The sequence below is a fragment of the Hydractinia symbiolongicarpus genome, chromosome 12, assembly GCF_029227915.1.
Source record: "Hydractinia symbiolongicarpus strain clone_291-10 chromosome 12, HSymV2.1, whole genome shotgun sequence".
Classification (NCBI taxonomy): domain Eukaryota; kingdom Metazoa; phylum Cnidaria; class Hydrozoa; order Anthoathecata; family Hydractiniidae; genus Hydractinia; species Hydractinia symbiolongicarpus.
In genome coordinates, this window is record NC_079886.1 from 19,186,474 (window position 1) to 19,213,882 (window position 27,409).

General features: G+C 33.7%; 1 protein-coding gene across 1 annotated transcript; it reads left to right on the top strand.

The window, feature by feature from the left end:
• The first annotated feature begins 11,006 nt into the window (after positions 1 to 11,006).
• LOC130621350 (degenerin mec-10-like) lies at positions 11,007 to 12,926 on the top strand. Its single transcript, XM_057436642.1, has one exon. It carries the CDS (start codon positions 11,007 to 11,009, stop codon positions 12,444 to 12,446), a length of 1,440 nt encoding a protein of 479 aa, XP_057292625.1. The 3' UTR covers positions 12,447 to 12,926.
• Positions 12,927 to 27,409: the final 14,483 nt, after the last annotated feature.

Genomic DNA, 27,409 nt, shown 5'->3' on the forward strand with positions numbered 1-27,409 from the left:
TTTGTCTACTTTTTGCGACAGGTAAATTTAAAGGACGGCGACCCGTTTATTCTCCAAGGGCTAAGGATTATCTCTTTAATAATAGCTGTATTTTGTCTGTGTGTCCATGAGAACCGCGTCCCCTACTGGAATCACAAAAATTTTAAAATGCGCACCAATACAAAATGTGATATATTTTTGTCCACTTTGTTGCGACGGTAAATTTAAAGGACAAGCAAACCCATGGATTTTTTTTCACGAACTAACGACTAGTCTATATTATAATACCTGCATGCGTCTGTCTGTCACGCAAATGGTAACCACAGTAGCAAGACACACAAAATGCGTCTAATAAAGGACAGGCAAACCCGTGGATTTATCCACATGTAAACGACTAGTTTGAGATAATTGTTTAAGTTAATTCTTAACAATATTAAAAGAGATTTTGCTATATATTGCATACCACTTACAAAACAAATACCGTATTTGTCAAGATAGTATGTTTAGAGTGGTTTTCCCTGACTATTTGTTCAGATTCATGTAATAAAGACAGTATAATATACACTGGTAAGCCACATGTTACCTTTTTGGCAACACTAATCGTCTAACTAGGCGGATCGTCTGCCTGGGTGTTTACCATGACTTGCCTAACTGATAGCTAGCTATAGCTAGATTATTCAATACTTGAAAAAAGTGTACAGCTATATTGATATTGCAAGTATCATCAATTTTAGTTTTAATTTGTGCATAATCTAGCTATCTAGCCAGCAACAAATGTAACTCACAAGCTCCTCAAAAGTTTGCTAAAGTGAGAGAATGCAGCTTTAGCATTCACAAGTGACTAAGACGTCTAAAGTGAGTACAAAAGACATTCTATTTAGCTAGGTTTAGAAATCAATATAACATCGCATGTGCAAGGAAGGCACCCTTTCCCACCAAGCAGTTGTTTACCGTCATGCTGTAACAGCCATACAACGTACCAAAGGTAGTATATGTGTCAAGGGGAACCACACAATAGCCAATAATGCGAGGAACAGTAATGACAGAGGTCAATCACATGACATAAGTTGACATGATCAAAGTCCAGTCCAACCAACAATAATTTTGCTTAGAAACTCATTCCTGATTCGGCTGGTGTATTCCACAGGGTAGGCACTATAACCAGGGGTCAAGTCGGAGGTCTTACACAAAACAATTTTGGCGAAATAACCTGAAGGTCTCGATAGTCCAATAAGCGAGTGAAAATGTTTTGAACGCCCCGGGAAAATATCAAAACACTATAAGTCACATAAATAAAACACGTGGTTTCATTATGAAAATTTCTACGTTCTTAATTTCTGCTGATTTTAAAAACATTATCTGGAAAATTGATTGGTGGTTAATATAAAAAGGAAAATACTGTGAATTAAAATGACATTTAACATGGGTAAGAAAACTTTTATATTTTGTTTTTATATTAAGAAAGCAAGAATTATTATAACATGAAAATATCGTCGCAAACTCAAAACATTTTTGGCGTGCACAAACATATTTAAATTTAGCTTATTTAAGAAAAGGAATTATTTCTTCCAGCGAGGATGAGGACTTCGAAGATTCACCGTTTTTTAATCGAGCAGTTATGTAAGTAAGTTATCAATATCTTCTTGTTAACTAGAAAATAGTCAGGTTGTAATAAATGTGCGGCAAATAAGTGCTTTAATATTGATGAAAGTAATGGAGACATTTTGTAAGGTGAAGGGAAAAGATATAAAATAAGTGTTTTTAGTTACGATGTAACTTTATTTCATCATAGTGATGAAATCATAGTCATAAGACTTATGACTATGATAAAATTAAACAAACCTCAGAAAACAGAGAAAATAAAAGAGAGAAAAAGTTTAATAAATACCTGATTATGATTTAAACTTATTTTAATAAGTTTTATTGGTGTGCTATTTTTTTTATTTTAAACCTAGATGGAACTTTTATCTCAAGCAGCGAAGAGAGCGATGTCGGAGATGGCACCGAAGACGACATTCGAGACGACAAAAAAAAGAGAAGGTAGCAATGACGAGGAAAATAACGACGCAGAAAATTAAATGTCAAGCTTGTCAGGTAAGACCATTCATGACTTCTGTTGAGGAATCAGTTAAAGCACGAAATTTAATTTTAGACAAGTGTGTTCGTGCGGATTCCTTGGAAGAAACAAAAAGTACTATAGAAAAATACGAGATTGAAACTGAAACGAACTATTCGATTTACCATAAAAAAACGTTTTTTGTTCTCCAGGTTGGTTTACAAGTAATACTTATCTGTAATACTCTAAAGTGACAAATTTTGCGATAATGCAATGTTGGAGTTTACCGTGTTTAGATGTTTATATGAAAGATCATAGGATCATGTTTAAGGACAAAAAGTCTGGCAACCAACAATCTTTTTACTGGTACACTATTTCTTCTCGTTATGGTGGGTATGGAGGCGTTAGATTGCGTGGCACGGAGGAAAAACGCAAGAAAGGCAAGCATGCTTTATCCGTTTTCTTATGTGTTTGTATGAAGAAAAAATGCTTCCTTTTTCTGAACAAAAAACATTAAGATCTTTAAGATGCGAAATCAAAATTTTGGCTATTGAGTTGTACTGCAGTTGTCGCATGCACCTACGACGAAGAAAACGCAGATGACATGGGCGAATATGCTCGAAATGTTTACAGTGGTTTCATCAAAAATGCGAAAGTATCCCACCAATAATTTTCAAATCAAGAAACAAAAAATATTTTTGTAATGCTTGCGTTGAGAAAAAAAAAGTCGAAAATAAAAATTAAATTATTATCTCCTTTTTTATTTGTTAACTCCTCTGAGTTTGGTAAAAGAGTGGTGGAGAGAAAAAACACAACGATGAAGTTCTTTGACTAATTTTGACGAGTAACTCGAAGAATTTATTTTAAAAGATTCGCCTCCAACTTGAGCCCTTGTTATAGTGTCTACCATTCCACCGGTCACAGCTCGCAGGTCAAAATTTTAAACATGTTTCAAATTGACATTCCGAATAATTTTAACTATTTCCAGTAGTTTTGTGGGGAAGCATTTCATGGAAGGGTCCATATAGTCTGTAAATATGTCGTATCCGACACTGTCGTATTCTTCCCCCGACGACAACGGCATGCAATGCAATTTATCAACGGCGTAATGTTGTTAATGCATAGTATAATATCTTTGTAATATACAGTAATACACTTTAGTACTTAGTAATATGCCGTATTTTACACTGTATTACTTTGCAAGATATTCAGTAATACACTGTAATAACTGTGGTTGTTACGAAGAAATAAGAAGAAGCAAGCTAGGAACGGCTCAAAAAGAGACACAACTAGTCTCAGCGTTTTTTGCCTGATGTCACAGCCTCCAGCACTTCCTTGATGGCTATATTAAGAAAGCAAGAACCCTTGGAGACGAGGTTGCCAGCCTCCGGTCAGATTTTAGCGGTCCTTATAAAAAGAAGCGCGTTATTGAAACAAGAAATCATTTTTCCTAGATCAATTTTAAGAGATTGTGCAAGACCTGATTTCCTGAAAGAGACTGAAAGTGACCAAAAGTAACAACAACTAATATAATCAACAATTGACATGAGCCTGACTAGTATAGCAAGTTTATTATGTTTACTATACATATTTTTAGCCAATATATCAATAAAAACGAACCCTAAGATTGACTTAAAACGTTGCACTAATTGTTTTCTATTAGATTAGATAAATCGACAGCCACATTGTCTTTTCTTTTTGTTTACAAAAAACACCCGCGAAGGCAGATATAAAATTTTTAGGGCAGTTAACGTGCATAAATTTTCATAAATTATAAGCAATCATATGGCCAGTTCTCGAAGTAATCAAAAAGGCAAAACGCCCTGGGAACGAGGTTAAAGATTTGGATAAAATGTTTGGATAAAATGAAATCACAAGACAACCTTGTACACGTTCTTCCCAAGAAATTTTCTGTAAAGAATAAGGGATATTATTACTTTTATAGCTTTTATTAAAGGGGTTCTCCACACAAAAATTACCATCTGAAATTGATAACAGGAATAACAAAGTAATATTTTTTGCACAACGCCACTATCTTTATCACAGAAACGAAACAAAACTTTTGTACCGAGAGTCGTCATAATTTGTTGCGATAAGCTTCCCATAGACTTTGAAGGACTGGTCGTAAATTTGAGTGGGAAATTTCCCTTTCTACTCAAAGTGGTTTGAGAATTTGCTGATGTCAGCAGATGTCGTCATTTTTTGCTGATGTCAGCAAATTTGTTGAATATCAACAGGACTTGTTTACTCATTTTAGGCATGATGAAATCTGTGACAGATTTTTTGAGGTGCTGAAGGTTTGTTTTTTTTAGCGAGGGTTTTGCGTTGAAAAGTGTCAAAGCAGTGTTACTGTACTTAAATCCACTCCCTACTCTAGCTATACAGAGAATTTTTAGCACTCTTAGCAATCTTTAAAGGCTGATCTCCATCAGGCGAATTTTGGTCGCTCGGGCTCTAGCGATTGGGATGTGAGCATGCGCATAAGGTTTTTTTTCTTAAAATTGAGCTGTTCAATGAGATGCCAAAGAAGTTAAAACAATTTCAACTTTTTCAGCGATCGTTGGTGATTTTTGAGGTCACATATCTTTGAAAGCCAATCAGAATCAAAATTATAAGTATTACGCCCAAAAAATTGTGCTAAAGTAATTTTGTGCGAAAGAATAAATATAAAATTCATGTTTTCACGTAAACCTTTTGTTGCTCAACTTACTTCGCTTTGGCATATAAAGTTTTAATAGTCGCTTGTCCACTCGGATCGCTTTAGCCCGACGGACCAAAATTTGCCTAACGGAGATCAGCCTCAACACTCGTCAAGAGATCCGCCACTGCCCCTTTATATATCCTGATTAAAATGTATGAATACACGCTGAATGTAAATACCTTAGCTACGCTATTTACCGCTCCAACATCTAAGACTCTCGATGACTGATAACATTATAACCGCTTCTTTTTATTTTTTTGATACGACATCGGAAGAGCGTTGTGTACTTAACGGGTCTTAATAATTAGGTTAAAAATCCCCTCTACTTTTTTTAATAGGCCCGTTGAAACCACTTAAACCTTCGTGCTGAGATTGAATTTAGAAAACACGTATTTTAAAAAAATTTTTATTTAAAGTGAAAAAAATACAAAATATATACACGGATAAGAAATAGAAGAGTTAAGAGTTAAGTTCATATCCCATAGAACAAAGCAAATTATCGAGTCCACCTCTTGCCCAGTAAAAAGGTATTTGTTTACCAGCTATCAAATGTGAGAAAATATCATACACACTTGGGCATAAAGTTAAATTGTCACCTCAAATGATACAAGAAGTGCATAAAACAAAAAATACTATATACATAAAATACTAAAAATACCAGTTAAATTTACAACAAAAGTCCGAACTGTGCTTTCAATTTAATTTTGTGAGCGTCACCGAGATTACTTTTTACTTCATTGTCTACAAGTTTTTTGACTGTGGAAATAGGTCCCTGCTATTACAATTTAAACTGTAAATAAAAGTCTCGCATATCAGAATGTTCGACCACGCTGGATTACCAGCCGTGGTTGCTGGTGGACATATATTATCAAACATCTTCAAACAATGGTTTTGCATTTGCCACATAGGTGTGAAAAGTATCTGTGAAACTGGCAATCGTTTTAAATTTATTTTCTCATATCATAATGGTGGATAATTTCGGATGAAATACTCACCTCGTCCAAGGGTCTTCTTAGTCAAACGTAAGCACAGGTCGAATTTATGTGTTTATGGCGCAGCATCACAGAAAAGAGCAACCAAAATGTTAAATGTTGAAAAATATCGAAAGCAAACTAAAAATATATGGTATATTTATTTTGACTTGTGACCTGTGTGACTTGTGGAATACGCCAGCCGTTCCCGATTATCATAGTGAGCGGGCAGGTCGCATTCAAAAAGTGACCGCTATAAATGAGTGCCTACTATAAACTATCATCATCATCATCATCATCATCATCATCATCATCATCATCATCATCATCATCATCATCATCATCATCATCATCATCATCATCATCATCATCATCATCATCATCATCATCATCATCATCATCATCATCATCATCATCATCATCATCATCATCATCATCATCATCATCATCATCATCATCATCATCATCATCATCATCATCATCATCATCATCATCATCATCATCATCATCATCATCATCATCATCATCATCATCATCATCATCATCATCATCATCATCATCATCATCATCATCATCATCATCATCATCATCATCATCATCATCATCATCATCATCATCATCATCATCATCATCATCATCATCATCATCATCATCATCATCATCATCATCATCATCATCATCATCATCATCATCATCATCATCATCATCATCATCATCATCATCATCATCATCATCATCATCATCATCATCATCATCATCATCATCATCATCATCATCATCATCATCATCATCATCATCATCATCATCATCATCATCATCATCATCATCATCATCATCATCATCATCATCATCATCATCATCATCATTATTAAGGAGATATAATACAATATGTTCTTTCCGTTTAAAATAATACTTTAAAAATTATTGGTGTGTTAACTCCCTTGCCACAACCCTTTTTCAGTATGTACGGGTTATTACACCACGTTTAAATTTTGTATAAATTTTATCACAATTTTAGCAACGGTAAACTCATTTTTAACAATACCCAACTTCGATTACATCGGCATTCGATTCTGTGGTACAATCCTCATTAATTTTTATAAAAAAACACCATCAATCAATTTAAATAAATCTCAAGATTTTAACTCTTTCTTATTTATGCATCAACTTCTGCTGTTGAGCTGTTCCGCACAGATTAAGTATGAAATTCGTAAAAAATGTTCATGGTTGTTGCTTTTAGACTTTTCTGTCTTAACAATGATATTAAGAACTGCGAGACATAAATTAATGCAAAGGCGGGCGAAACTTAAGTACTTGAGAAGACAATTCTTCGTAACAAGCCCGCACTCTGAACTTGTCGTTGTTTATCGTGAAATCAACCAATCAGATTGAAGGATTCAAGCGTAAATATTCCGCCTGTCTTAAAATAACGCGAATAGATAACGGCTTTTAGATGTATGTAGAGTTCTGCTTAAGCTCGAAAATATCGTCATCTTCGACATCAGTTTTCTCACAGGGATCATAACCAAGAAGTTGACGACAATTGCAAGTAGCTACGTTGTGATGTTTAATAGATTTACATTTTAAATTGGGTTTAATTCAAGTAAGTTGTGTTACCTCTGTTGTTCTCTTGTTTTATCCCAGCTGCTTTACATCCGTTTACCATCACGGTCTTCCCCTTGCCTGTTGTCTTGTGTGTGTTGAGCTTTGTATACCATTCAACGTGAAAAGGCTTTAGGTTTGTTATTTGGAGCCTGAAATCAACTTTTTCAAGATCCTTTCCCCTGTTGTATTATTAACCGTGATATTGAGCGGTTTAATTGACATTCAACCCTATTCGATCCCGGAGGTAGAGAGGAGGGAGCGCAATCCGCTCACCTTGATATTTTTTGTTATTGATTCTTTTTTGCCATGCTGTATGGTGATGAATTTATGTCTCATACCTCGAAAACTCGAAACTATACAGAAAAATATCTATGAAATTCTTATAATCGGGGAATTATCATAACTTTCATTATGATTATTCTTACGACTTAAAACTTACAGGACAAGTTTATTTCGTAAAGGATAATCTTTTCCACAATTTTGGTTACGTGATTAATCCGAATACCCGATTTTTTCGGATTGTACGCAGAAATTAGAAAAATTGTATTTTCGCGCGATTTTTGGGCTTTTTTCATGCGAAGTATGTAACGAATCGGACAATATGTTAAAAAACTTTTATTTGGCTGACAGAAACTTTAAATTGAATGCAAAAATTCTCTTTAGAACTTAAGTAATTGTATTTTAGGTGGATAGTGGTATATCAGACAAATTTTAATTTATAGCGGCCATTTTGTTTTGTTTTACAAGCGCGTAAAGTTTATTCAATTTGAACAAGCCTGTCAAAATGTATGGAAAGGGTGGCGGAATCAGACTGGTCACAATATGCTCGAAATACCCTAGACCGAATAGGGTTAAAGACATTAATTACTATCGAAGGTCCATGGTGTGGGAGATCCAATTATTGGTGTGTTAACTCCCTTGCCACAACCCTTTTTCAGTATGTACGGGTTATTACACCACGTTTAAATTTTGTATAAATTTTATCACAATTTTAGCAACGGTAAACTCATTTTTAACAATACCCAACTTCGATTACATCGGCATTCGATTCTGTGGTACAATCCTCATTAATTTTTATAAAAAAACACCATCAATCAATTTAAATAAATCTCAAGATTTTAACTCTTTCTTATTTATGCATCAACTTCTGCTGTTGAGCTGTTCCGCACAGATTAAGTATGAAATTCGTAAAAAATGTTCATGGTTGTTGCTTTTAGACTTTTCTGTCTTAACAATGATATTAAGAACTGCGAGACATAAATTAATGCAAAGGCGGGCGAAACTTAAGTACTTGAGAAGACAATTCTTCGTAACAAGCCCGCACTCTGAACTTGTCGTTGTTTATCGTGAAATCAACCAATCAGATTGAAGGATTCAAGCGTAAATATTCCGCCTGTCTTAAAATAACGCGAATAGATAACGGCTTTTAGATGTATGTAGAGTTCTGCTTAAGCTCGAAAATATCGTCATCTTCGACATCAGTTTTCTCACAGGGATCATAACCAAGAAGTTGACGACAATTGCAAGTAGCTACGTTGTGATGTTTAATAGATTTACATTTTAAATTGGGTTTAATTCAAGTAAGTTGTGTTACCTCTGTTGTTCTCTTGTTTTATCCCAGCTGCTTTACATCCGTTTACCATCACGGTCTTCCCCTTGCCTGTTGTCTTGTGTGTGTTGAGCTTTGTATACCATTCAACGTGAAAAGGCTTTAGGTTTGTTATTTGGAGCCTGAAATCAACTTTTTCAAGATCCTTTCCCCTGTTGTATTATTAACCGTGATATTGAGCGGTTTAATTGACATTCAACCCTATTCGATCCCGGAGGTAGAGAGGAGGGAGCGCAATCCGCTCACCTTGATATTTTTTGTTATTGATTCTTTTTTGCCATGCTGTATGGTGATGAATTTATGTCTCATACCTCGAAAACTCGAAACTATACAGAAAAATATCTATGAAATTCTTATAATCGGGGAATTATCATAACTTTCATTATGATTATTCTTACGACTTAAAACTTACAGGACAAGTTTATTTCGTAAAGGATAATCTTTTCCACAATTTTGGTTACGTGATTAATCCGAATACCCGATTTTTTCGGATTGTACGCAGAAATTAGAAAAATTGTATTTTCGCGCGATTTTTGGGCTTTTTTCATGCGAAGTATGTAACGAATCGGACAATATGTTAAAAAACTTTTATTTGGCTGACAGAAACTTTAAATTGAATGCAAAAATTCTCTTTAGAACTTAAGTAATTGTATTTTAGGTGGATAGTGGTATATCAGACAAATTTTAATTTATAGCGGCCATTTTGTTTTGTTTTACAAGCGCGTAAAGTTTATTCAATTTGAACAAGCCTGTCAAAATGTATGGAAAGGGTGGCGGAATCAGACTGGTCACAATATGCTCGAAATACCCTAGACCGAATAGGGTTAAAGACATTAATTACTATCGAAGGTCCATGGTGTGGGAGATCCAATCCTGCACGGTTACTTTTAAACTATGGTATGGTATCTTTTCACGTTAATTTATATCTCGTAGTACAAAATACGTCCACCTAAATGGAGATTAGCCTGCTTGCATATCTACTGTTGACAACATATGAATTATCGTTTGAAGAAAAAATAGCGTTTGTTCAGTTACACAAGTGAGATGGTGTTAAAGCAATCTAATGCGTGCTAAGAAAAGAGGTACCAGATGATATCGTACATATTATTTCTTGTAAGTAAGTTTATTCTGCGTACCTACTACTGCATATGTAAATCGCTTTATTGTCAATTGACAAGTGAATCAAAAGACGAATATGAAGAGTAAAGCGAACTCTCACGTAACGTTATTTGACTTATTGTTTTCTATTTTTCCATTTGCTGGAAGTACATATACATCAAATCTTCATGACGGGCGAGTATAATGCGTGTTAGTCATATTGAAGAAGAACTGCTTTGTTCATCACTAACACACTGCCAAGCAGTGAACTCCTTTTTTATTCCCCCGGTTAAAATGTCTGCGAATGTCCCAAATAGGGTATGCTGCGTATTTAGCATATAGGTGATTTTCATTTTTAGCATCTAAAGATGTTTTTATCTATGGATTTCATTGACGTCGTACTTCAGAAGAATAAGTTTTGTAATCCACAAATAAAAGCGTGAACAACACTTATTAAAATATGGCGTTATTGGAGATATCCCTAATTAACCTTTTTAAGAGCGATCTGTACAAACATACATGCAAAAAGGAAAGTACCAACTGCGTAAAGGCAAGTGCCTGAAGGTTGCTTTGCACTTAAATGATTGAATCTAAAATCACATAATAAAACTTTGACCTCTCTCCCAGACCGGCTGTGAGTCAAAATGGTAGCTGCGAGAAGCGATTGATGAATTCCTGTAACTACTAGTAGTGCACAATACAAATTAAACTTTTAACAATACATATTACAAGTTATATATTCTTCTATTATATTTATTAATATTGTTCTCTTTGAGAATTGATATCAATAGTTAAATAAATAATCACTGGCTGGGAATATTCAAAGGTTTGTAATTTTAACAGAAAGCTTAACGGAGCAAATCACAATATTTATGCAACAAAAAGGCTTAGTGTACATTACCAAGTGGAGAAACCCAGTAAAAGTTACAGAATCCAGATCGGAAAAACAAAACAGAATATAGTTTAATCTACCAAAGAAAAAACACAATGGAAAATAACGTAACGACAGAAAACACAACTCAAAAAACCCGTAAGAGTCGTACAAAGAAATTATTAACGGAATTTGCTGAAAACACTACAGCTCATGGCTTCGCCCAGATACCATTAACAAAAAGTACCTGGATTAAGTTATTTTGGTTGTTTGCAATCATTGCTTGCCAAATAGGTTCTTTCTTTCAAATGAAACCTTTAATATTGCGATACATAAAGAAACCTGTCATCACAAAAGTGTACCATACTACTAATACTGTACTGCAGTTTCCCGTCGTTACCATTTGCAATATGAATCCTATCAGAAAACAAGAGGCTGATGCATTATTTAATGGCAACTTTAATGTACCTAAGGCAAGTGACGTAAAAAACAATATTACTGAGCCATCATTCTCCGCAAGTGTGCAAATGTATGAAATTGCAACAGGAGAAGGAATAAATACAGAAAACAAACGTATAATACTTTCCAATTTAAGTTACGAATTAGGAAATAAAATTTTTAAGTATGGACATCAATTTAAAGATATCGTTGAAAGTTGCACTTGGATATTTTATTACGACTGCATGAATTCACGTTTCTGGAAACAATATTGGCATTGGAAGTTTGGCAATTGTTTTTCTTTTAACAGTGGTTATACTCAAGATAACACAATTATTCCTCCGTTGATGATTTCTGAAGCAAATATTCTTCGGCTGTTAATGTTAAAGTTTAATATAAATGTAGAAGAATATTATTCGCCTCTGACAGAAGATGCTGGCATACTTCTTCATGTTGGTGACCAGGATAGCGCAAAAAGTTTATCTGACGTCCACTATCTATCTCCTGGCTTTTCATATCTTATTACCATGGAAAAATACAAAAGGAAAAGGGCTGATCCGTTTAAAAATAACACTTGCATCAAGCACTATGAAACTGATTTGGGGAAACAACCAAACAATGATCAAAGAGTGATCAAGAAATACTCCAGACAAATGTGCATGGAAATTTGCGCTACTGAAACTACAATAAACAAGTGCAGCTGCTCGCCATATTGGATGCCTTCCTTGAACAGCAGTAGGCGGTGTGGTTTCAAGGATAAACAATGCGTTTCTGCTGTAAACCATGAGTTTATAACCAACAACTTGACATGTCTCAGTGCATGCCGGTTACCTTGTGAAGAAACAAAGTATGGTTTAAGCATATCATCGGCCAAGTTTCATTTGAATGAAAATGCAACGGTGGAAAAAAATAAATTGACAGCTTTATTTTCTTTCAAAAAGCCTGAAACAGTTGTCATGGAAGATGAAGAACACTACATGATTGAGAATTTATTAAGCGACATTGGTGGACAACTTGGGTTATGGTCTGGCATTTCAGTATTGACTTTAGTTGAGGTAATATTTTTCCTTGCATACAGTGTGCACATTTTCACTGAAAGGAAAGTAATAGAAAGCTAATTCAACGGAAAGTATGACATCTTCATGATGACTATATAATAACTATCTTTTGTGTTATATGTTATAACACAGAATATAGATCAAAACAAATTAATGATTTTTTATATCCTCTAAGAATATGCAAGTGATTGGAAAGCACACGACGCTTAAGTTTGAGTCAAGTATCACGCATGTTTTATTATTCAGAACGGAATAATGCAAAGCTTTACATACTCACAGAAAACAAAATAACAGAATCGATCTGTGTTTAGACATTCTTTCATACTGCTATGGTTGTATAATTGTAATTTTAATTCACCCATCTTAATTGTAATTTCAATTCACCCATCTTTAATAATTTGCATAAGTATGCAGAAAACATGTTGTCATTTTTTAGCAGAATAAGTTCCTGTTAAAGTTCTAAAAAATTGCAAGTGCACGGGAATGTGTGCTTAGTACATGTAAACCATGTCGCACATCCGAGTGGATTGCTTAAGTGCGCCCTATAGACGTATTATCCTTTTTAAAAACACTTTATCACAACGTCGGTTTAAAACAAACAAACATGGAACTGTCATTACCCCTAGGTAAAACAATTGCTCCATAATTTTACTTTGCGAAAGAAGTTTTCCTGGAGTAAGCCGATTGTTAAAAAGTTAATTGTGGTCAACAAAGTAAACCTTTTTCTTTCATTGAATTAGTAACCTGTAGCCTTTAGTCAAAGTTTATATTATATGTAGTAAAAGTTTGAGTTACCAACTGCAGTCAGCATAAGAATTATTGATTAAGAATCTTGCGCTAATCACCTTTTGTACGAAATTCGTTATTCATTTCTTTTTTAGCACTGTGACCTTATTTATTTATTTCCATTTTAGAAATTAGAAAGACATCGAAACTACACTGTTAAAACCTTTTGTAAACCAGGGTCCTTTTTTCGGAAATGTTAGCTACACAACAACTTTTCTTTTTAAAGGAGGAGCCAACAAATTTTTTTTTTGTGGCGTCCAAAAAAATGTACTTAAGGTGGCAGTAACCCTTTTAAAAATCGGATTTTTTTACATAATTAGTATCAAAAGATTGTTTTCAGACTATATATTCATTTTTTGTCTGTTATAACACACCTGTCACGATTTTATTTCATGAATAATTAATTAGTTTTGCCGAATATAACTTAAGTCTGCGCACTTGCAAAATTGTACAGAAAAAAATGACGTAATTATTAAAGGGAAACGTTAATAACAACAAGATGGCGCATTATGTAGAAATTTAAGACGATCTTCATCATGCTACACTGCACGAGCTTTAACTTTCGATAGCATTTTTGTTTTACTTGAAAATTTTCAGACATGTTTGGTGAATCATGCAGCCATGATACGGTGTGCGGAAATCTTTTTATTCGTAATATTTTTCTTTTAACAGTGTTCGATGCAACAGGGGATGCTAACAAAGAATTTGAAAAATACAAAAGGCTATTGTTAAAAAAATAAGATTGAACAAAAACAATCCGCACACCGTTTTAACAGGGTTAACTTAAGGTTCATTTAAACCAGAAGCTGATGAAAAATAACGAGATTGTAAAAAGTTGGAGCTCGTAGAAGCCGATTTTTTCTCGTTTTCTGCTGACTCAGCAATTTTAGTATTAAGTTAAAATCATTTTATAATGTATCAAGGCCTATATTTTTAAGAAAATAGTAAAACAATGGCATAAATAAAACACTGAGTAAATAATTCAGCTATTTGGACAGCTAAAAAAGGGTTACTGCCACCTTAAGCGAGAAAGAAAAAGTTATAAATTTCTAAATCCTAAAATCTACAAGATAACTACTATAATAGAAAAAAATAAGTTGTATAAATAAGTATCTATCTATCTTCCTAAAAACAATTTTACAGATTTTTTATGACTGTATGGGGTAAATATAAGTAGGATTTAGATGTCCTTACCAGTAAACATCAAAAATAAAATCCAACGATGAAGTTTGTTATGACAAGATGGCACGAAATTTAATAAATATACAGACCAGAAACAATGAACTTAGAATCGAACGCGCAATATGGAGGCTTCGGCTTTATTTACAATTCTTTATTTTCTTTATTTTTTTTTTACTTACAAATTTTTTAGTTCAGTAATATAAAATAATAAAAATATGTTCGTCACATGTCGTTCAACATTTTCTTGTATATTTATTTTTTACGTATCTTTTACGTACCTGTAACCATCACAATAAGGAGAAGATATATCCCTTTGTTTTTTTTAATTTAACCACCCGCTTGCAAATGTGTATGTATGCTGAATTATAAATAATTCACCACTCATGAGGATGTAAACAAAACTGATAGTTTTAACAGACTGTTTTATATTTTTGGTCTAGTGTGTTTTCGTTCTGCAAAGTTTTAGGTGAAAATACCATGTAAAAATTTTAATTGTTATAACTCTACGAATATTTTCTATAAACATTCTTTATTTGTTATGATGGCTGTAACATGTAAATTGATTTATTATGGAGCAGACCAAGTCATCCAGTCTGGTCTTCAAATCAACACTGGCATCATGAACATTTATTTATTTTTAACAACCTCGGAGTTCAGAATTAAAATCAGTGACTTTTTTTACTCAAGGTGCTAATTTAACGTAAAAACAAAGTTTAATGAGATGGATTTAGCAAAATTTTTGAGTTAGCTAAATTATTAAGTTCATCCACTTATTTGTGAAATGAAATCCACCCTAATTAAAACATGTAAAGTCAAGATTAACATTTTCTTATGTTCCATTAGTACATCCTAAGGTATTGAATTTTTATTGCACACCCCATTGCATTTTACTAAGACGGAACAAGTGTTCCTTTGCTGAGATTGTATTTTGACTCTACAATAAAATATTATCTAGGCCATAGGTAGTCTTGTAACTAGCAAAATAAAAATTACATTGCTGATACGTGAAGTCGGAAATATAATTCGGTTTCCTTTATCCATTTAAAAGCCAATTTCTGTGAGAATGGAACGGGTTCTGATATAAAAGAGATCATTTTAATTTTGGATATTTTGTAATACCACCTGAGACAAGAAAAATCCAAAACTTTAGGGTTAAAAATTTAATTTTGCCCGGGATATATGACCAATTTATTAATATTCAAAATTAAATTTGAGATAAAAATTTGTGTTCTTTTTGCATTTTATTTCCTCTAGGTGAATATGCCTTGATAGTCTGTAATATCAGATATAAGGCTCTAAAATTGTTGAAAAGTTGTTTGTTTGCGTTTTTCGGCATACTTTTTTAACTTGTTTTGAAGACATATTGTTTTCAAGCGTCCTCTAGTAATGTTTATTTTTTATATAGAAACTCCATTTTTCTGAAAGCACATTTGATGTACAGATTTTGAGAATTTTGGTTGGTTAAAAACATTTCAATTAATCGCAAAAGTTAAGCCAGTCCGACTTTTTAAAGATCGAATTCGACAAGTTTGAACATCCTGGAAGCATACGATTTTTACATGATACACGATCAAACTTGTCGAATTCGATTAATCGAATTCATTTAATCGAATCGTGTATCATCGCCTTAAGTAAAGACTAGTCCAATATTGTTATAAGCATAAATTTACAAGAAAGCGTATATTTCGTTAATGACTGAGCCTTGTTTTTACGTTGCCTTGTGTCATATTTAGACAGAAAAAATGCTTTCCAGACATGTAATTATTCAAAAATTATTGTATTACGTCAAAAATAAACAAATGTCACGCACGCAAATGAATGAAGATGTTTAATTAACGTATTGCAATAAACGGGCGTGGATACAGGCCAAATTCATAAAACATGGCTAAATTAATTAATGCAGATGGTATTATACATTTTATGCCTCTGGCTTTTGAAAAAACAATCAGTCCTATAATATGAACCAGAATCAGCCTCATCCTGTTCTTATTCACATCATCAAATTTCTCCAAATCTAGTATGCCTATATAGGCAAAAAAGTGTTTGTTTTGCTAATGGAGCTGTGGAGAGCAATTTGTATTTTTTACGGCAGTTATTGTAATCGCAAAAAGAAGCGATCACACGCAAAACAATTACCGTTAGCTTAAAAAAGAATATTTTAAACTCGGGGTATGTTCTTAGTTTTGAAAACAATTAGGCCCATGTTTTTATAAAATTGTTCTTATAAAAAATGTGTAGCTAAGAAAAAAATAGTAGCGACGCATGAGAAGCATATAAACCAAAATTGACAAACTGTCAAGACTTTTTGAAAATTTAGGGTGTGGGTGGAGGGGCGGACAGAGCTTCTTTAATAATTCTGCATATTTGTAGTTATTTTAGTGTACGATCTACATCTTTAATTTGTTTCTTGCCTCTGGACTTACGCAGAATTACCAAAAATGTCATCTTGTGTGCTTAATAAATGGCCCTGTTTTTTATTTTTTGTGTTAGAGCATTAATTTGCTTAATTATCTGTTACATGAAGGTTCTTGATGCGAACAAATACATGCGGTCTTAGGATTCCAGATATTACGTAACAAGAAGGGTGGATGGGTGGGTGGTGCTAGATTTCTTACATTGGGTTACAAGAGGTAGAAAGTTCGTAAAATTTGGGTGTTACGTAATTATTAAATGATCTCTAGATATTATAAGTTAACTTATATATTTTTGCGTGGGTGGACAATGACACGAGTCGAGTTTCTTGCATAACATAATCCCAAGATAAATTGCGCAATTTCAGGGAACACGTTTAAGTAAAGGTTGCTACGAGACACAAAACGTCCCGTAATATTCATTAACCGTTTTGTAAAATCCTTTTATTTATATTTTTCAATGCATTTAAATAAAATATTTAGCCGAACTATGCTATAAATACCTACGCGGAGAGTGATTTCTAAGTGCTTAATTAACTTGCTATAATATAAGCTTGCATAAAGTTCACTTAGAATTCAGAAACGATGTTACACTAACAAATTTTCGTAGTAATCGGCTTGCTAGATTTATTGAACATAATTTCGTCACGAGGAATACACCATTTAAATTTTACTCGAATACCTGATTTTAACGAACAAAGTATTCTTGTAAGTGGACCGTTGATTCAATCAGCGAATACCACTGACATGCGAAAGGTGCTTTTTTGGAGGTGTATAATAAAAAGTCAGTGTAGAAATTGGTGTTCACCATTACAATGAATGGCGATGTTGTGAAATCATCTTTGAAGGCCTGACAGTTCTAGATAAATTCCATATGAACTACTTTACCGTTTATCTATCTCGGCTTAGCCTTTTTGTTTAGTTTATTTACAAAATTAAATCATAGGCGTGTGGAAACAAAAGCTTTTTTAAGTAAATTTATGATCAATTCTTGATAAGTAAATTTCAACAGATAATAATTACATATACCATTTCTCATCTTCAGCGTTTTCCTGCTTCATTGTCTGACAAGTCATTATCATGATAAAAAAGCGAAAAATAATCAATTTCGAAGACATTTAAGTGGTGCAATCAGTGGTTGCTATTTTTCCATTCTAGTTTTGCGAATATGCTCCATTATTGCTATAGAATAGAAAAACCGTATAGACATAAGCACGATATTGAAGAAAATTTTCAGTGGAGACGTGCGGTATCTTTTGTCACAACGAGTGTCAACATTATTTTGAATGTAATTGGTTAATGCGAGAAAGGTTCAAATTATATGTATCATGTTAAGAGCAATTCGAAACATATTGAGTGCAAGTTCTTTGTATTTCTGTTGCAGAACGCAAAATTTGTTTTCTAACTTTGGTAGAAAATTTCCGTAACGATGAATTAATCTCTTTATGTAAGAGTTTTAACAGTTAATTTAACAATCATAATAATAATTAGTTAAAATCATCTCACTTTTTGACACAAGTTAAACTATCTTTAAAGTTCATTTTTCCAAAGATTTGTCTTGTTTTCGTGGAATTAAGCGCTTCCTTTTTTAAAAAAGTTTACGTATTACAGGACGATTGAGAATAGCGGAACTGTCTTATGTTTTGACTAGGTCATTGTCTGCAAATAGAAAGAGGAGAGTATTTTATTAAGATTGATCAGCAAAGAATGCAATACTGCAAATTTGCTGTCAGAAGATTTCTTTGAACCCCATCCAGCTACAAACCTATCAAGTTCTTTTTGTTAGTCTTATAGATTTTATTCCAACACATGTCTTCATAACAGTGAACAATAATTTTGGTATCATAGCTCCCCCTCTAAGATGTTTAAAACTCATAACATTAAACATTAATTATTTTGGTAACATAGCTCCCCTAACAACATTAAAAAAGAAATTAATTCGATTACTAAGTTTTAAAAGACGCCACGAACTTCATGATTAACCGGACTACTAAAGGTTTTTCGATTCATGTTTTTTATTTCTGTCTTATCAATACACATAACTATATCTTACTTTGAGGGAGAAGGGATTTACAATAATTCTTCTAGCTTTTAACGCTAAAGCATGAATATTGCGCCTTGATGGAGTCAAAGATCCTCATGTAGTTTTTTGGTGTTTTGTCCATTCTTTTTGTTTTGCAATAGTATAATTACTCCAAGTTATCTATTTTTTTAGTAGCTTGATATTTTTAAGATTTTTGAAATTCTATAAAGAAAATATAGTTTCCGCATAATTCAAAAAAAAAAAAAAAAAAATGCCTACCAGGCCTTTGCTTGCATTTCCGAACTAGGGAGATTGTACTATCTCCTTGGTAACTTCTGATCCAAAGATAAGTCTACAACCAGGCATTGAAATCGCCCAAGCAGAAATGGGTTAAGCAAAACGTCTGTCGTGTTGAACATGGATATACTTATTCCAGCGGTATTTTTTGTCCTTTATTATTAGAAAATTTATTATTATTTAAAAAGAGGTGGTCATTAATACTGATATGTGTTTTATGAAATAAATTTTAACGTGTGACTCGTCTCAGCAGTTTTTCTTCGATAAAGTTTAATTTTTTTGAAAGCTTACTCATATTTATGCTTTTTAATCATAATGTTCGTTGTAGCTAGTTAAAATACCTCTGTCCTAAACATCTTTCGTTAATAGTCATGGTACTTACGGAGTTTTTATATTTTTTTCTATTATTAGACATGCATGCCATACCTCCCACACTGCTTAGAGTCTTAGATATTGGCCGTTACTTAAAACTACCCCTGAGGTTTCTATTCTTATAATGAAATCCTTACAACAAGGAATTTTGTTAGGATTATCACCCTTAGAACTTGAACCTTATTTCAACAGGAATCATTCAACAAAAGTTGGACACGTTATTAAAGCGAATCCCCGATTTTATTGAGCACAAAAATCAAGAATAAGTTTTCGAGCAATTGTTAGGAATTATATAAAAACTTACAATTTGCTAAAAGATATTAAAAACTTCGAACAAAATGCTAAAATTCTTTCTAGAACTAAAGTTATTGAACTTTAGGCAACGACCTCCCCTACCCCCGCCCGAGAAAATTTCAGTTTATTTAGGGTTAAAGAAAAATAATGGAGTCAATCAACATATTTTAATTAATTGCAATGTATGAATTTAGATGAATTATTAGATAAATATAGATGTGAGTCGTCATAAAGAAGCAAGTAGATGGGAGAAGGGGATTTAGTGCTGAAATTGACTTTCCACAATCCCTTTTGATTATTGAGAAAACAGTATTTGCGCGCGTAATTTATGTACTAAACATTGTGTAGCACCTACTTTTTTTAATTAAAAAAAATACTGGTGGATGTTTAGGGTGTATTAGAATGTACAAAATTAGCAGACATTGTCAGCTTGTCCGCTCTATAAAATCAATTCTAGCAACATGAACTTTTAATCAGCTGCCGTGCCCATAGCTGTTCGTCCCTTCTTTATATAATGCTGTATTAGAAATCAAGATCCCGCTAATACTTTTTGAAAAAAAATTCCAAAAGGTATTGGCGGGTATTATCTACTTGCTTCAATAAATAAGTAAATAAAACCCAAGGCTTACATCATTACACATTAAACTGCAACACTACACTTGGCTTCTACTGGCTGATACGTATTAAAAAATGTTAACGTCATTGCAATATAAAGAGGAAATGTTTATTTTACAATGCAATGGCTTCCTAAGATGGTGGAGCTTTCTTGCAACGGTTATGATAAGAAAATCAATGCGTAACGTATCTGTCATGTAAATTCAATTACATAAAGTGAACGATAGATTACGAATTATTGGAGAAATGTCAAATCAAGTTAATATGAATGCAAATAACGATACATCAATTAACGAAAACACGAAAATCGTAACGACGAAGTTACGTTAAACATTTTCACCTGCACATCATGTGACGCAAGAACATTTCATACTTATCAAAGACTGAATCAACATCTACGAACATGTTTAAAGAAAGCTGGTAAAACTGATACGATTTCCAGTCAGTCTATAACATCAAATCTCGATAGCCGAATTCAAACGTAGACCATAATATAATGCGTTTTAAATGGGGAGGGAGAGATGATTTAATTGTCCCAAAACAAATAGATGTTGCGTATGAAAAATTTGTATACTGGAAAAAAATGTTTATGTTACCAACCGGTGCTGCTGGAAAGAAATATATTACAGAAGTAACAAGACTTATAAATGCATGGTTATATGATTCGCCAATTAAAAATATTGCGTTTAAAGCAATACACATTATGCCAGGCCTCTTACTGCAGAAGCCTTGTAAAACATCAAAGTCCAAGGATTATACAGCGTCGTTTGAAAGAAGATTAATATTGTGGGAAAGTGGCGATTTCAACGAGCTAGTTTGAAAGGGAAACAATTCAAAAGCGCCTAAAAAGTGTATCACTACCAGAATCCATAGAAGTTATTTCAAAACAGTTCCTAAAGCAGATGGAAAAAGGAAATATCAACGGAGAATTAAAAACGCTTACAAACAACATGCAAAATGGTATTCTTCCGCTCGACAACAAAATCCTGAAATTGATTCACCAAAAAGCATTCAAAACCCAAAGAAGCAGATGCAGATATATTAATACACGGAGAAAAACCAAGAGTGCACCCAGTGATATACGATGTCATTGATGAGGAAATGGTAAGAAAGGCTGCCTTAAGATCTAAAGGAAGCTGATTTAAGAAATGCTCTTGCTGAAACTACTAAAAAGATTTGTGTTCAAAAGGTGGAAGTTGATCAGATTAACAACACCACGTCACTCGAAGCTTTAATTGCCAGCAGACTAATACCCCTCCAGAAAAATCCGGGGTTGAGACCTATTGGTGTAGGGAGGTATTACGAAGAATAGCTGGAAAGGTGGTGATGGAAGTGGTTAAAGAAGACGTAATATCTCTGTAGTCTCCCTTCGGTTGTGCGGAGGACAAGATGGCGGCTGTGAAACGGCAATACATGCAATGCACGACATCTTTAAGAATGCTGAAACAGAAGCTGTGTTATTGGCTGATGCTAATAACGCCTTTAACTCGATCACCAGGGAAGCTTTATTTTATAATATTGAGTATTAATGTCTATCAATCTCCACGTTTGGTTATAATTGTTATGTTGTTCCTGCAAGATTGTTTGTTATTGGTGGAAGAGAATTGAAATTTCAAGAAGGAACGAAACAAGGTGATTGGACTGCTATGGGGACATATGCAATAGGCTTGACAACATTGATTAATGAATTGCTTGAGTTTCATGGAAATGTAAAATATGTAGCATTTGCAGATGATTGAACAGGTGCAAGAGAGCTGATATCATTAAAGTTAGGTGGGACAAACGTAATCTAAATGGTCCAAAATATGGTTATTACCCTAAACCAATCAAGTCTTTCTGATTGTTAAAGGATCAGTTTTGGATGAATATGTTAAAGTGATTGTATCTTCTTGGATAACTCAACTAAAACTACTATCAAATGTTGCAGAAATTCACCCACAAGGAGCATATTCTGCTTATATTAATGGCTTCCAGCACAAATTTAACTACACGCTACATCTTGAACCAATCAAAGAGGTGTTGGAGTTTATTCCAGCAATCACTGCTGGATATGTTTGTTTGGCTTCTGAACGCAAGCTTTTATCCCTACCCTTAAGATTCGGAGGATTGGGATTAAACATTTTAACTGAAATCTTCATAGCGGTGTAAAATGGCTGCAGAGAAGTTGCTGTTAAACTCACTGAAAATGTCATCAACCAGTGCGGCAATTTTGTAACCAACAAGTACAATGTACGAAAAATACAACCAGCATTTCGAATGCGCAAGGAAATTTTCACAAAACAAGGCTTGATGACTTATGAGCTGCATTGAGTAAGGCTCAACTTAGATCTAACAAGTTAGCTTGTGAATCTGTTAGTTATGCTTGGTTAACTGTCATTCCAGTTAGCGAGTCAAATTAATTCTTAAATAAAGAACAATTTTGGGACAACATCCGTTTAAGGTATTGTTGGGCAATTCCTGGTTTGCCTGCAATGTGTGCGTGTGGTTGCAATTTCACAATTCAACATTTAATGTCTTGTAAAAAGGATGGTTTTGTCAGCTTACGCCACAGTGAAGTACGGGATATCACTGCACAGTTATTAAAGGTAGTTTGTAATAATGTAGGAGTGGAACCAACACTACTGGAAATGAGTGGGGAATCGTTATCAGCTAAATCAGCTAAAGTAATAACGAAGTTCGTTTAGACATCTCTGCGTAAGGATTTTGGATAAGGGACTAAATGGTATTTTTCGATGCAAGGGTGTTTAACCCATGCACCAGGAGGTACTCTAACCAAAGTGTTAAGCAATGTTATGCCAACAACAAGAAAGAGAAAAAACGTCAATATAATGAACGCATAATGCAAGTTTTACGCCTTTGGTATTCACAGTTGATGGTGGGATGGGACACAAATGCAAGGTATTTTTTGGTGCAGATGATATCTTGTAAACGTAATTTACAACAATCTGTCGTAGCGAGTTGGATTAAAAAAATGAATTTAGCTTGTGAGGATCTAGCTCAATCGCGAGGAGAGTTTCAAATGACATTGAAATTAAATCTTTGATTCCACCTCTTTCCAAATAAACAATTTCAAGAGAAAGTTTAAATTTAAATATTTTTACATGTATTTACAAATGCCATAATATTTAATTAAGATATCATGTATCCAATTTAAAAAAAATAAAATGCCATTAAAAAAAATGATTATTTGGGTTATTTGGCACACGTCTTAACCCTATTCGGTCCGGGGTTTTTCGAACATACTATGACCGGGGGGGGGGGCGGATTCCGCCCCCCCTCAATAACTTTTCATAGAGTTGTTCAAATTGAATCAAACTTGGCACACTTATAGTACGTCATAAAAGGAACAAAATGGCGCCACAAAAAATTTGCTTGCGTCAGCACATTTTCTGTGACGTCATCAAAAGCTCGAAAATTGTTAAAAATGCCACTATCTGCTTAAAATATAATAACTTTTGTTCTAGAGCGAATTTTTACATTCTGTTTGAAGTTTCTGAAAGCTAAATAAAAGTTATTTAACATATCTTCCGGTTTTTACATGGATCGGATGAAAAATTGCCAAAAATTGCCCGAAAATCCGTTTTTTTCCGATTTTCGGGTAAAATCCGACAAAATCGGGAAATCGGATTAGTCACGTGTTCAAATTACTCCAAATGATTCTTCTTGATGAAACAAAGTTGTGTTGCAAGTTTCAAGTTCTAAGGATAATCCTAACAGGAGTTATTATATTTTCCCCATTATAAGGATTTCATAGAGATTTTTAGGGGTAGTTTCGAGTAATGGTCAATATCAAAGCCTCTGAAAGGTATAGGACCTAAAAAATTAGCATGCAGGTGTCTAATAGATAAATGTTGAAACTCAGTAAGTATCATAGCCATATAACAAAGCAATCAGGAGTTATTAAAAAAAAACCGTCAGGGGGGGCGGAATCCGCCCCCCCCCGGACCGAATAGGGTTAACGGGATTTATCTGCAAAAGAGTTTATGATCAAACTTTGTATATCTGTTGTTTTTATATTCTGTGGGGCGTAAAGAAAAGCTGAAATATCAAAAAAGTAACACAGCATTTTTGTGTCTAAAAATTTGTTATGACACCCAGAAAGAAGCAAAAATAAGTTAATAATTCTAAGAAAGAGAATATTTTCACACAAGGTTATTCATCTTTTGTTGGCAAAAACATCATGTCTTTTAGTTATGATGAAAAATGCCCCTATATGTTTTTAATACACCCTAAACATCCACTAGTCTGTCATCTAATTCCATTTTTGTTTACGTATATTGTGCTATAAATGTATTCCATTTGTACGCATTTTCGTCCTCAGAGCTACCTGAGTCTGATCAAGTTAGCAATTTTACTGCTACGAATCTAAAAAGGATGTTCGTAATAAAATGTTAAAGTTTTTATAGGAGGGAAGGGGCGCAGCTCTCTGTCCATTTAAGTTTATTATTGTTCTCCTAATTATATCGTTCTTGTGCAACTCGCAAAGCAACGTGACCAACTATCGTTGAGTTTTACAAGCTATACCATATACCAAGAAAATGTTGTCACATGTGCCATTAATGAAGCACATTGTGCTGACATGTTTTCCAATGATTTTAATATTATTTATTTATTGAATTAAGGCTAAAGAAAGTACGCCGTGGTTGGTTCCTGTAAATCTACGATTAAGCGCTTGGATGCATAATTAGTTTTCGAAATTCCATTTGCAAGCAAGGGAAGGAGTGTGTGTGAATAATTCTTCTTTTTTAAAAGGGAGGGGGAGGGTCTACTCATGCAAGACAAAAATTGGAACAAGACGAATATTAGTACCATTTCCAAAAAACAGTTACTTATTTAGTACTCATTCAGAGCAAACAACATAAAATAAAGAGAATGCAGGCTATAACAGCTAGATCCTTTTTGGTGGTCTCTCTTCCTCATTGGTTCTAAAGATTAACATTTGCAAAGGAACTCAAAATATTGAAATAAAACTTTTCCTTGTGACTAAAAATCCGAATAAGCGCCAGATTCTTAAGGCGAAGGGTGTGACCGCTTTTTGAGGATGTGCGCCTACTTAAAGACGGAGCTTAAAAAAAAAAATTCCGATAGTTTTCATGAATTTGTTTTTCAATGTGAATTTAGCTGTAAGTTTTTATGTTTGATTAATATTGTCATCAATATGTCTTGTATAAACAATTACCTTATTTCTACCAATTACTGCACGTATTAAATTAACTTTAGGCAGGGGTTACATAAATTTTGGTACATAAATTACGCGCGCCAGTACTGTTTGTTTTTCAAAAATCAAAAGGAATCTACATACTTTTTCATGACGACTCACCTCTATATTTGTCTAAAAATTCATCTAATTTGATGCATTGCAGCTAATGAAAAATGTTGATTAACTCAAATATTATTTTTAGACCCTAAATAAACTGGACTTTTTAGGCGAGGGTAAGGGTAGGGCGTAGTGGGTAGGCTTATGTTCTGATCGGTATATCCAAATGACATTAAACTCAGCACACTTATAGTAAGTTTTACAAAAAAAAATTGTGGCAATAAATTTTTGCTTATGTGAGCACTTTCCTTGAAATTTGCCCAAAATACCACTAACTGCCTAAAATTCAATAACTTTAGTTTTAGGATAAATTTTAACATTTTGTTTAAAGTTTCTGATAGTAAAATAGAAGTTATTTAGCATATTTTCAGTTTTGATATAATTCCTAACATATGCTCGAAAACCTTATTGTTGATTTTTGGGTTCACCAAATAATTCGGGCACTCACTTTAATAACGTGTCCAGACTTTGCTAAATGATTCCTGTTGAAAAAAAGTTTTAAGTTCTAAGGGTGATAATCCTGAAAAATTCCTTTATCATAACGATATAAAGTTCAGGGGTAGTTTCGAATGATGGCCACTACATAAGACTCTGAGAGGTATGGGAGGTATAGCATGTCTAAAAATAAAACATTAGTAAGTACCATAGTCATGCAGCATGTGGAAAAAGAGTTATTAAAAACAAACCAGCAGGGGGCGAACGAAAGGGCAGATTCCACCCCCCCCACCCCCTTTCTCTCCTTAAGTATGCTTAGGGTTGTACAACTAATAAATAATTAATTTTAGAATATAGCATATAAGAATATTAAATTGCAACGATCAGAAAAACTACCTCAGTAGTAGTAACTTCTGCAGGTAATAATCTTGACAGGACATTGCTCCTAAAAAGGCTAATCTCTCCCGAAGTCAAAAGAAAAATATGTAAATTCATTGCTACTTTTAATATTAGGGCTAAATTGTGTTGCAAATTATTCTTTATTAAACAGTAAAAATATTTTACCTAGTGAAATTTTAATAACTGTTCTAAAAAAGTGAAACGTGTACAAATAAGAATTGCAATGTTTAAAATTTCACTTCTGCACCCTTCTGCAAGATACATGAACATGTTCACCATGATGATTCTGTAAAACCTTAACAAAGTTGAAACCTGCTTTCTTGTATGCAAACCATGCAAGTCGATGATGAATTCTATCAATCTTTGCATTGTCATCACCCTTAGTGTTACTCGAAGACCTTTTCTTCAACGTTAAATCCAATGCTCTTCCTTCGTAATGTAACGAGTGATCGGGAAGATAGATCCATTTTATACTTGTGTAGCCACCTAACAGCAGTAACGTATACTTCTGATGAAATTTTGTTTCAACAATGCGAACCAGATTTCCAAGTTTTCTTAAGCATGCCTACGAAAAGCAAGAATGAAAAACGTGTGCAATCCAATACTTCGGAATGGGAATATGACACAGATTTTGAATTGAGAGGTTTTCCTGAGTTTACGCCCTCTGTCCTCGAAATTGTCCACTTACTTCCCGATTCCAACACCCTTGTTTACATCAAAGTCCGCAAGCACTTTTACATATAAAGATTTAGTATTCAAAATTTCCGCCTTTATGCTTCCTTTTGCGTCCGACAATTATCCAATAACAACAACAAAGACATTACAGGCATTCCGGGTTAGTTATTTCTGCTTCTCAAGTTATCAACGACATAGTTTTACTTACGAAATTATT

Coding starts and splice junctions, on each gene's coding strand:
- LOC130621350 (XM_057436642.1), top strand. CDS start 11,007: ATGGAAAATAACGTAACGACAGAAAACACAACTCAAAAAACCCGTAAG.